Raw genomic sequence first — 12,557 nt, 5'->3', positions numbered from 1 at the left:
GGGGACTCAGGTGATGTTCCCCACCCGTCTGCTGAGGTGTGTGGGGGGGGGAGAGTAAGAGAAATCCTTTCAGCTCTCCACTTCTCCCCCCACCATCTCTCTTTATTCCTCTTCTCTCCTCCTCCCAGCTCTCTCCCTTTTCTAATTCCAGGTACCTCAGTCTCCCTCCCCTGTCAACGCTGACATTTAATAAAAAGCAGTCCTTTCTCCGTGCGTTGCCTCTTTATTTCTCAGACTCCCCCCCCCCCCCCAATATCTTTTCTCCTGTCCCGGGAAGAATTGGTTTGTGTTTTTTTTTTCTGTCCGCCGCCTGGTATTGATCTCGCGATTCGCACCGTTTTTATCAGTCCCGGGGAAGAAAACATCCCCAAACGTGCGGAGGAGACCGCGAGTCTATTCACTTCCTGTTATCCTCAAAGCGAAGCCCTGTTCCCCCGGTACACGTCGACGGCGTCGGCTTGGGGCCGCTTGAAAGGTATTTTCATTCTTTCATATTCCGCCGTTATAATTTGACGGCGTTTATCTCCCACTGGCGTGTTTCCGTGGGAACTGTGAGTCGCTCATCCTCGCGGCGGACTGGCGGAGAGGGTCTGGCGTAATCGGCATCTGGGCCGTCTGCTGTCTTCTCGGGGCTGTGCGACGATAAGGACGCGCTCAGCTCGCCGTAATTAAAATGTCTGCTGTGATCCGTCTAAACGCTCGTTTTCGTCGGATCGGAGAGGATTATAACTATAAATGCAAAGCAAACGAGGAGTTTTTTTTCTGGGCCAAAAAAGTGGAAGTGGAATTTTCTTGACTGGCCCGAATCAATCACCAATCCTGAATCCAAATGAACAGGCGCTTCCCTCGTTGAAGCCTAGAATGAGGGCAAAATGCTCCAGAAAGAAACAGGAATCTGAAGATGGCTGCAGTACCAGCCTGGCAGAACTTCACTAGGAGAAGATGCCCAGTGTCGGGTGATATCTATTGGTCACAGACTTCAGTCAGTCATTGAATGTAAAGGATTTGTCACCAAGAATTAAATATGATTACTTTATTTCAGATTATGTTCATTTGCGCAACGTCTGAAAAGGACTGTAACTCAGATTACCCGATATGGATGCATTATATTACCTGTACATATAGTGTTTGTCAGACTGAAGTGCTATTATAGCTTATGAAATCACTGTTTTGAATCACTGCAGTGATATCTTCACCGCGCAGAGAGTGTTTCATTTGTCTGATGTGTTCTGTCCCTGCAGATAAGAAAGGGAAGAGGAGGGAGGACAGGCGAAAGGTGGATGTGGCCTACGAGGTCATGGAAGGGCAGGGGGCGGAGAAGACAGTTCAGGTAAGAGCGGGGAGCTGCGACTCAGTCCCACCATCATTTACTATGCGATTGCGTCCTTTAATGGCCCCGGTGATCCAAGGTGCCCTTACAGTGAGGCATCTTGGTTCTTTTTTTAAAGCATTGCACAATACCATCTTTGCATAAATGTGAGGGGAAAAGCCGCATAATTAGCCTGAAGACGACCCACGGGGGGAGGGAGGGCTTCCTCCTTTGTTGGCGACAGGCGTGAGTTTAGCAGGACGGCGCTTCGGAAAGGTAGCAGGGTCGAGCCGTGGGCGGGGCGGGGGTGGGGTCCGCTCTGTCCCCCGGAAAAATAATGAGGTCGCGCCCGCACAGCCAGTCAGGCACCATCGAGCTCAGAAGCGCCAGTGCGAGATACAGGGGGCCCTTTTTAGCCCTGTTTACAAGAACGATGAGAGAACACTTAAAACACGTCAGCAAAACACGTTATGAAAGACAGGGGCAAATTAATTAGCAAAGAAACCTTATGTGACATGATTTTCATGTCCTCCTAGGACCTGACAGAATATACATATATATTTTTTTACATAATACAAGCATGAGCAATGACTGTGCACAGGGTGGGGGGTGTGGGGTGTAGGGGGGCAGAGGGGTTGCAGAGAAAACATTAAATAAATAAATAAATAAATAATGAACAGTCTTTATCATTTAGTCAAAATTGCCACTAATAGTTCATCCATTAAGAAGATAACAAGACCAGGTCAAAACCTAGTATGTGGCTGGACTGGCCGACCAATGGTGTAACTTCATAACTCGGCCGACCAATGGTGTAACTTCATCACTCAGTCACTCAGTCACAGACATTCACGTTTGTAGGGCTGGCCCCACTGTTGCGGTCCAGCCAAAAAAATCTAGACCCGTGTCTCCTGTATGGATTTGCCTGGGTTATTTCCGTTTGATGGGAGGCGTTGAATTAAGCCCTTCCAAAGAACACTTTTCTGGATGGACGCTACGCTTTTGTGCCGCCCGAATAATTTTCCTCTTTGATTCGTGCCGGATAACTGCCTCCCTGATCTTTTACAGTGTGAGGACAAAAGCAGCTATGAACCAATGGCTCGCCGTGGACGACAGAAGAGCTTGCACGAGACAGACGGTATTTTACAGCGAAGCGCACACCTCCTCTGTGCTACCAGAACAGCCCCCACAGCTGAAGAATTAGCTCATTCAGCTTAATCCCGGAGTTTTGAGTCAAACGATAACATTTAAGTGATTTTGTTAGTAATTCTTTGAGGTTTTAAAGGTTTCATTCAAGGTTTGTTTGAGCTCGCAGGGGCGTTTAAGGTAGCTTCCTCCTCCCCTCAACCCATTGTGCCGGCCATCAGGGATAGATAGTCAGACAGACAGACAGACAGATCTAATGTGGGACTCAATTGGGGCTGGCTGTGTGCTGTCTGTGAGCTGTTCCTGTGAGCAGTCATTTTACCCAGAGTGCCTCAGCCTTCTTAACTCAGCAGCTCTTCACTGTAATGCAAGACAACCATGAGGACGCCCCATCCATTCTCCAAATAATTCCTCTTTGTTCAATAAGGCTGGCCATCTCATTTGCAGAAAAGGTGTGATTCACGACTCAGATACGTTTCCTTGAAGCTCACGCGATTTAATGAAACACGGAGTCAAGAGCTGACAAAATAACAGATGTGATGCACAGCAAGCTGACATTTATCCTCTGCTCTGAGGCACCTGTCAATCAAATTGACAGACGGGCAGAAGCACCGGTCACCGTCCCACACAATACTTATCAGCCACGCCCAGAGGGCTCTGACTGTGGCGTGTCTCCCCTCTGCAGGAGCTGTGTGTGCTGCAGGCCCCTCTGCCAGGGTAAGGCCCCACAGAGAACACGCTGCTGCCGGCGGTAAGACCGCCTGCCGTCCGCTGCTCGCGAATCCGACCCGGTAACACTGCACGAGAAACGAGTTTCTGGAAGACGTGCGTCCTGTTACATTTCAGCAAAATGATGGGTCGTGTAGACGAACAGAATTCCAAAGTCTGCACCTGCTTTCCACAACGATTGGCCAGGTGTGCAGTGGGCACACCTGGCCAATGCTGCTCCTTGAGATCAGCTGTCCTGAAGGTTTTCATTTCTGCCCTAGTGTGGTACACCTCATCCTACTAATTAGCAGCTCCATCAGATCCCTAGCTGTTAAATGAGTTCTGCTTTGTTAGGAGTGGAGGGAAAACCTACAGGATGGTAGATCTCCAGGAACAGGGTTGGGCAGCCCTGCCACAGGGGTATTTAATTATAAAAAAAAAACAAGTCAACAAATGTCCACCATTCTTGTCCGACAGTTCGCTCGAATTCTTAATAAGACCACAGCTCAGTTTAATTGCAGTACAATGCCGGGGCTTAACGTTTTATTAGAGCTGGAGATATACGTGTGGTAAATGCCAGAGGGAGATGAGAAAGCTTGACTGACAGAGGCTGCCGCCCTCAGCCAGCTATGTTTAGCTGAGGCTCCACCAGCACGTAGTGAATCAGCAGGCCTCTGATATTGTCCTCGTAAAACACCAGAGAGGCTCTGCATTGCCGTTTACTGCCTGCCCCGTTAAAAATGTCCGCTGTGCTTTATGCGAGCTCCGAGTTCCAGCCGGCGGTGTGCGAGCCTCTCCCGTCTAATGCGGCCCTGGAAGTGACCCGGCTTTTCCCAAAATGGCCGACACGTCTGAACTCCGCGGGCGATAGCCGGCTAATTGGCCGTTAGTGCATCCGCGAGCGAGAAGGAACAGGCTGACTGACACCTGTCTGGTCCCAAATGGCTTTGTGGAACAGCGGGAAGAAGCGGAAAAATAGCACAGGGCAGGGTGCCGGCAGTTTTGAGACGAAGAGAGACGCGCGGTTCTTGTTAGAAGGAGAAAAGAGGACAGCGAATTGAGTGAGGCGCTGGAGTTGTTAGCTTCATGGTCACCGTGAGGGTACTGCACTACGCTCATGTGCAGGTCTCCTTGAGTTTATGTCGGGGAATAACTGCTGTTCTAACTAAGTGAAGTATTCTCTTGAGGAATGGCTTGTTATCCTTGCCTCTGTGGCCTGCGTATCCTTGACACTCATCTTAATCTGCTAGCAGGAACTACCCTGCTGCATCTCTTTAACAACCAGCTGTAGCCTAAAGGTGTGTGAGGTAGGGCGACTTTGTTAGTGTCACAAATTGACCACTAGAGGGAGCATGTGCAGACTCAAGTTTTTCAAAAGGGGCAAATAAATATCTGATCGTATGTGCTTCATATTTTTGTCACCATGACAGCTTTAAAATTTTCATACATTCACAGATATTGGCAGTGATACTTTTTATGGGCAATGTTGATTGTTATATGTTTTACGACCAGTATTTCTAATGATGGTATGGTGATCACCATTCTCACAGATGGAGATTGGATTGTGTTCGGTTGGGTAATCATTGTTTTCTCTCTCTTCAGATCCTAAAGAAAGCTATGAGCTCATGGCATCATCTTTTGACGCACCAAAGAGATGTGATTTGATACGAGAGGACTTTGGTTAGTCAACATCATATTCAGAATTCTAAGACTAAGAGAAGACATTAAACTGTAGTTTTGAGAAATGAGAAAATGAAAGCACACATTTAATTTAATATTAAATTCAATATTAAAATAAATAGTTTAATTGCTTCGATAAACTTGACAGGAAAGATTTCTGAAGATTTCTAATATATTTTGAAAGGCTGGTTTACAGGGTCTTAAAGGTCTGTCTGTGGTATAAAATGTGTTTTAGAACTTAGATGACATGCTGCCCCAACAGAATTGATATAATCTCAGTAAAACTTTCAAATACAAAAAATTCATTTTCCCACTTCCCCAGAGGCACTCAGGTCACCATTATGAAACACACTGGTAGAGCAAAGCTGTATTGCTTTTGTACAATCAGGGCTTGTTTTGTGTCGCCGGCTTATTGATCAGTTAGTTTTGTTTTCAAAGTTTTAAAAAAAGAGAAGAAAATCCATACACGTTTAAGTCTTAATTATTTGTGCGCTGCCAGGGGGAGGCTTTCTGCTCCCGGCAGACATGGCGGTGGCGGACAGGAGCCGCGGCGATGGCGTGACCTACGTTAATATTCCCGTCAGTCCGACGTCTAGCAAACAGCTCCACTACATGGAGCTGGAGCTGCAGGAACCGTTCTCTGGAGTCAGAGGTAATGCCATATACCTCCATCGAGGTAGTATGGCTTGTGAAAGTCTTTTGAATCCTCAGGCTTGGCTTTCCCGGCTCTTGGCTTGCTCGCTTTGCGTGCTTGCAGATGTGTAAAGATACATTGATCAGGATCAATGTATCTGTTGTTCACAGGGCAACGATCTGACCCAATCAATGCAATTTGAAAAAATCGATCAGTGTAGTTAAGAATCATAGGAAAATGTTTGTTTAAATGTCCGTAACCGTAGGGCAGTTTGCTCCCTAGCAACCCTGCCAATGTAATTGTTTATGTTTACGACTCAGAGTCGACCTCATCATCACTTGCTCTAGTTCTTCTGGTACACCTGACGGCAGTACGTTTTCGCACTCTCAACCTCATGGTTGTACGTGCTGGTTGTAACAGGATTGTGTTACCTGGAGCATATTGATCTTTTTTTTACTATATCTGATCGGTTTGGATCGTATCATGGCAAGATGTGTGATATTACCAAATAGAGAACCGTTGCCTCAAGAATCAAAATCGTATTGTGGTGAAGGCTGAGGTTTACACCCCCTACCCTTGCTTGCTTCTGCTGTCTGTCTAAATACCTAGACTGAAAACACATTTGTTTATGCTGCATTACTAACAATAAACTCTAAATCATAGGATTATGCCTTTGCTACGTCTAGCACTAGGCCCACATCCTCAAACCATTTTCTACTCAAAGCACTGCTTTCTGTTGCTATATTCTATGATCTTTTATTACACCTATTGTGTTTTAATTGTGTTTGTAATCTCGGCTACATTGAAAATGAGGGCCTGGCCCTCAATTGTACCTCCGAGAATTTAAATAAAGGTTCTGACTGACAGTCACCCTCTTGCCCCTACTGTGGCAGGTAACTTTACCTTGTAGGTTTATTTGTGAACTTCTGCAATAGGTTGTGACCCTTATGACTAAACTGCTTATTGACTAAACTGCTATGTCTGCACTTATGTGAGCTGCCCCGGATAAGTGCCTTTGCTTAATGCCTAATGTCATTTAAACGGCTGTGGGCATCGTGAGTTTCTCACGGAACATTTTGTGCCCCTTGAAAGGTTTTCCCGATTATAGGAGAATTGGCGCAGATTACATGGAAGGCACTGTCATTTGTAGCTAACAATAGGCTACTTAGTGATGACGATGATGACAGCTATGACTATTATGGTTATGATTATGATAATTATTGTTGTCATTTAGGCGGCACAATTACCCGAGGTCATTTCCAGTGTACGTATGGGTTAACATATAGGCCTAGAATAGTCACGGATGAAAGCACAGTAAATTAGGTCCATACAGGCCTACGTAAAGACTGTATTATGTTTGTGAAATGAAGTGCAGATTAAAATGCAGGCATAAATGATATGGGCTCTCATTAATATGATTGCACTAGGAGAATCAGGCAGAAGGGACTGGTTCAGGCCGTTGGATCAGATCAGGTTGAGACGGCACCGGACGCGACCAAGCCGTAATTGCGTTTCGTTCATTTGTAACCATGGAAACGCCTCGAGTCCGTCACGCCGATCGTCCCGTCTTGCCCCCGGGGGGGAGAGCCGAGGACGCTGCGTTAGCGTCGTCATCGGGAATCCGGATTTGATTGCGGCGTTTAATCAGCAGAAAAAGAAAAAAAATCCCCATTAACGGCGTCTCTTTTCCTGGTTACGGGGCAAACGAACGCTCTGTGTGTGACACGCGCTGAATCTCGGAGACAGCGATACGGCTCTCCTGCGATTAGAGGGCAGCTGCGTTCGCGTTGCGGCGAAGTGGCGTCTGTGCCGCTCGGGCCGCCGGACTGAATTCACTCGGTCCGACGAGGCGGTTTTGAGCGGCTGTCCAAGGCGGTGTTCGTCGTTTACTTCAGGACTTTTCTGGGGCGACGTCACGGTGACCCAGTTTAATGTTAGAAAACACGTCGGCCTCGGAAATGAACGCTCGGCCTATTCGATCGTAAGAGATTCGCGTTTTTAATTACGTGTTCCTTCATTACTCATGCACATATGGCATTAAATACAGCTGAGATGATTAATTGTTTGCCTGGTAAATCTCCATAGGCTGAATTCCCCATTGTGCTTCAGGCAAAGTTAATTGAGCCTGCTCTCCTTCGCAGCAGTGAAAATTGATCTTTTTTTTAAATAAAAAAAAAGGAAAAAGGAACTGGAGCTAAATATAATCTGGGGTGCTGTTCTTTTCTTCTTCTTTTTGTTCATCAGGGGCGGGTAACTCTAAATATGCCCAGATTGACATCGCCGCCATGGAAACGGCCCACAGGGTGGGGACCCAGCATGCCTTGGGGCGGGAGGAGAGGCTGCTGGAGCTGCAAAAGAAGAGGGGGGCTCTGCAGTGACCCCCCCCCCCCACCATTACCCAGCATGCACCGCCAGCACCACTGACCCCGCTGGACGGGAACCTGGCGTGTGTGGGAGACCACACACTGCCTGGCTGTTGGGCTGTGTGGTATCGCAAAGCCAACTGCTTCCCTTCTGTACTCGTGACACACCTGGATATTCTTCAGCGGTGCCCAGGTGTGGAGGTACTGAATGCCCAGCGGATATGGCGTCGGACTTGATTTAGAACCTGAAATTGTCCGCGAGGATCTCCGGTTACTTCCTGTATCCTCGAGGAGGTCTGCTGCAGTTCTGCCATTTTGTGTGTGGCCATCTCACGTGGGTTTCCCCCAACAGTGTGGCAGTGCTTCGCTTTCTGTGTTCCGTTCCCCCCCCCAACCCCGCAAGCTCTCTGATGTCTTGTTATGTGATATTATTTCACTGGGATAACTGAGGAAATTCTCCTTCAGTCCATTCTGGACAATCATTTATGCCCATTCCCTACAGCTGAGGTTTACCACTCTCCTGCTTTGACATAAACAGAAGGTTCTCAACATGACTCTCTGAAAATTCATAATTTTTTTTTGTGTTTTTAGCAACTAAAGACATTAAAAAGCTTGAGACTGTCATGTCAGTCAACTAACCATGTGCACATTGGCACAGATAGTCTTACGTTACAACGGACTTGAACTTAGGGCATGCGATCCTAAACCATCTCAGCAAGAGCAGTTAGTGCGGTCACGATTCATCGAAACCACGGCATTGAAACTGAGACTCCGAACTCATTTTGGCAGTTAAGCTGTTATTCGTCGTCATTTTCATCATGGTACTAAAGGTACTGTCTGTGCGATGACAGTTAGCTTCTGTCATCGTCCGGTCTCGTGCTGTTTCTGCAATTCCGCGTTCCTTCCTGTCGCACGTCTAGTTTACGGCTGATGTAAACCCGCTGAGGGACACTCGCAATAACCGCTTCATAAACAACCATAAATAATTCAAATGGAAAATGATTACGTTTATTGCATTTTTTTCAGCTGTGCAGAAGTGAGAATTCAAGGAGTAATAACAAGGAAATGTTGCATCTACACTGCCCCTAGCCTCAATAATGCTAAATTATAACGGAAATGGATCTTCTTTTTTAAAAAGATTTTTTTTTTTTTAGAAATGACAGGACGGTTGGTTTGCATGCATAAAATGTTCCCCTCTGCTACAAACACTGTATTAAAATTGCCACTTCTGTTTTTTTGTATTTATTTAGAGTTGGGATGTTTGATAAATTATTTAAAAATATTTTGTTTCTAAATTTTGTCCTTATATGCCATCGTTTAGCCAATAGACTTCATCTCTGCATGAAGTTCATTAGGACTCATCTGTGTGTGGTTCTTTTGATTGTGTCCTGAGATCAGTTGTATCACTGCCTGTAAATATCACCGCTGGTGCTTTACATTTACATGTACAGATTTTATGAAACTATTTTAAGCCTATATTTTAAAATGTATTCCTGCCTTTGATCTTTTTAAAAATATTTAATAAAGAATTAGTTCCCAAACCCTGCGGGTTTATTTGTACGCAAACTTCCCATAAAAAGCTTTGCTGAAGAGGTTTATGGGGAGAGCGCATGATGCTACCCTTCTGCGCACATTCTTACCACACCGTGACTGTCTGTGGGTGCTGTGTCGTTCCACTTGTGCCTTCCTGACCTCGGGAGTGACTGTTTGCAGTGAGACACAACAAATTAGCTGCAAGACGGAAATGAAAATGCAGCTGGTGTCACACACACACAATCTTCTGCGCACAGTTCCTTGTGTCCTTGAGTGCTCAGAAAGCTATTTGTAGACACACCGCCTCTTTTTGTCAGTTTCATTCTCTCTAATGAATGACTCTGGCAGGTATTTAGGCTGGTGTATGTGATAACCTGTGAATACTGGCTCACAGGATGCAGACTGTTCAATCATGCATGTATTTGATAGAAGCCGTGAAACATATGAAACCTGCTATTTTTCCCCTAAAGATGTCCTTTAATGACCCAGCAAAACTTAACTTCAACTGGCTTTCCTTCAGTTATTCATACAGTGAAATGTACTCTCCTGAGGCCTTCAGCTTTTAAAATCTGTGATGTTTGTTAAAATTCAAAATCACTTTAACAAGTGGACCAAATTACCACGCAATGTGACAGATGATGGCTTGGTCCAAAGACAGAAGAAAGGTGAAATCTGAAAGAAAGAAAAAAAAAAAAAAAACTCATGTTCTTGACCATGGTCTCTGCTTTTTCATGTGGTGTGAGTTTTTTTGGATTGCTTGAACCGAATACGGTCATTTTCAATACAAATTTAATATCTGCAATTGCCTTAATTCCTTTTTATCTGGATGAAACTAAACGTGTCATACAGTGTGTGGGTTTAGCAAAGGACACAATGAATAAGCTGCATAATAACTTTCTGTCCATTTGATTTCTCTCTTATGTGCCTTCACATCAGCCCTGGGTCAAATATGTATTTTTTTTTATTCAAATACTTTTCTACGATTTACTGACCTTGTCTGGTGTATTGGAACCAATGGAATACTGCCAGAAAGTGCAAACCCCACCTTCTGATCTTATTGACTGGCTCAATTACACCAGGCAAGATCAATAGAGCACAGACACGTATTTGAATCCAAAATAAATACGTATTTGACCCAGGTCTGCTTCTGTTCCACAGAGAGGATAACGTAACTTGAAAGATGAGATGGACCAATCAGCAAGAAAATAAGAACATGCACATCAAATGTGCATTTCTGTTCCAGGGGTGGGTAGATATGATTACATAAAAATATCCAGATGCATGCATGTAAAATATACATCGCACAGCATTATATAACGCAAAGACAACAACTACAGTACATCTAAACAGGAACAATTCAGCGCACAAGGAAACACAGAAGAAACTAGAAACTAGGACCAGCCCCTGTTCATGCAAATAAATAAAAAAATTCCCTAGGGGCCAGGGGTAGACTGCTTCTATTTATTCACACTGTTGGAGGCGAAATAATTTGCCAACGATAATTAGATTTAGCTGCAGAGCTGTTTCACTGTTAATACAACCAGTGAACAAAATGGTGGACAAGAGTTTAAATATATCTTGCAGTATATAAAATAAACAACAATGTACTGTAGCAATCATAAAGACTAATCTACTTTAAACCAACACAAAATAATGCCACAGGATCTCATGAAACCTACCTGCTGTTAGGTGTGTTGTAAGAGTGTTTATGCTTATGTGAACTAATGGAAATTAATTTCTATGCAGTTTTTCCACATCAAGCGAATAATTTGTATTCATGTTCATAGATAAAAATTAATTTAGTTTCCAGATAATTATTTCAAGCCATAAAGCAATTAAATAAATGACTAATGAAGGTTTAGACAGCTACAAAACATCTAAATCAGATGTTGAAAATATGTTGAATTTTACTCCATTAGTCTAATCTTTTTTTACACAGCAGCACACTTCAAACACATTTATGTGTCAGACTCAACCAACAGGCTGCTACAAATAGATCAGTATCCATCTTATGGCCTTGTGAAATAACTTGGCATGCTTTTCAAGCATCATTTAAAGCAAGCGGAACTAGAAGCAGCATAGACTGTGGGTAACAGGACTGAGAAATGCCAATATTTTGCTCAGTGCTCATTACGTTTTCCTTCTCCAGAATTTTAGAAAAAAAATTTGGAAAGAAGAAGAAGAAAAAAACCTTGGCTTGCTTGAGCTAGTTAGTCGACTATAAAAATCTTTATTGTAGAGTCAGCTTGATCTCAAGCAGACATGTTTCACTTTTAAACACTTTGCCTGGCTGTAGAAATGGCCCACTTGATGGGCTGTGTGTGAGGCAAGGAGATCTGAAGATGTTCTCAGCGCACACTGGAAGATACAAGCTCATATTCCAGCCAACAGATTCACAAGAAAATGTGTTTTTTTTAAACACTTATTACATGGAATTAATACATGGCACTGCAGAAACTTCACGTTCGATACGAACATTGTGCTTACTTATTCAAATTTCAACAAAGAGGACATTTCAGAGACGGATACAGTGCCATTGTTCCCCGCAGGAAGCAGAGGAACAAGGTTAAAAATGCATGAGCACTACCTCGGATTTTATCATTAGAGTTCGTGCCCACCACAGTGCGGTACACCAGGGAGGCAGCTCCGTTTTTTGCTGACTCAAACATACAGTGCAGGCTTAGGAGTATAGGCCCATTAAAATATTGATCTTTGTCTCCACTGATGTTTGCATAGACCATTGCTGCACACCGCTACTTCAAACATGGCTCCCTCAGTGGAATAGCGGATAGACAGATGATGCTCCCAGCTCCACTCATATGAATTTGCACATTTCTTTCTCTCATATATCTTGTATATAGCAAGTTCTGCACAGCCATATACCTAAAATAGACCACACAGAATTCCCTGGCACTGTGTTCAGGCCATTACAACGAAAAGTAACGGTTATGATGTTGTAACTCCACGCGGCTAACAGGGTAAAAAAAAAAAAAAAAAGCGATTCTGGATACTCCCACGCAGGATTATTCATGCGACTTATCATCTCTGCCCAAATCCCGGCTTTATCTGAGCGCTGCAGACGGCTGTTTGCTCGGGCATGAACGCGAGGGGTTGGAGAGGAGACGCGAAGCGAACGGCTTTCAGACCTTTTTTTTTTTTTTCCCGGGACGCGAAGCGACGTGGTTCT

At 44.5% G+C, this 12,557-nt stretch overlaps 1 protein-coding gene across 5 annotated transcripts in view; it reads left to right on the top strand.

The window, feature by feature from the left end:
• dok7b (docking protein 7b) overlaps positions 1 to 9,378 on the top strand; it is a 32,268-nt gene extending 22,890 nt beyond the window's left edge. Inside the window, exons 9-14 of one of the 5 annotated variants that reach the window (XM_064344971.1) lie at positions 1,242 to 1,330; positions 2,375 to 2,444; positions 3,138 to 3,203; positions 4,763 to 4,840; positions 5,340 to 5,492; positions 7,719 to 9,378. In XM_064344971.1, the coding sequence (XP_064201041.1) occupies positions 1,242 to 1,330; positions 2,375 to 2,444; positions 3,138 to 3,203; positions 4,763 to 4,840; positions 5,340 to 5,492; positions 7,719 to 7,852 (590 nt within the window). In that variant the 3' untranslated portion in view covers positions 7,853 to 9,378. Of the gene's footprint in view, positions 1 to 1,241; positions 1,331 to 2,374; positions 2,445 to 3,137; positions 3,204 to 4,762; positions 4,841 to 5,339; positions 5,493 to 7,718 lie in introns of those variants that run through there. The other 4 variants (XM_064344972.1, XM_064344975.1, XM_064344974.1 and 1 more) reach the window with 4 other exon arrangements.
• The last annotated feature ends 3,179 nt before the right edge of the window (positions 9,379 to 12,557 follow it).

This window comes from Anguilla rostrata, chromosome 7 (genome assembly GCF_018555375.3).
Source record: "Anguilla rostrata isolate EN2019 chromosome 7, ASM1855537v3, whole genome shotgun sequence".
NCBI lineage: Eukaryota > Metazoa > Chordata > Actinopteri > Anguilliformes > Anguillidae > Anguilla > Anguilla rostrata.
Note: the sequence above shows the minus strand (reverse complement) of the source record. Positions and strands in the feature narration are given on the sequence as shown.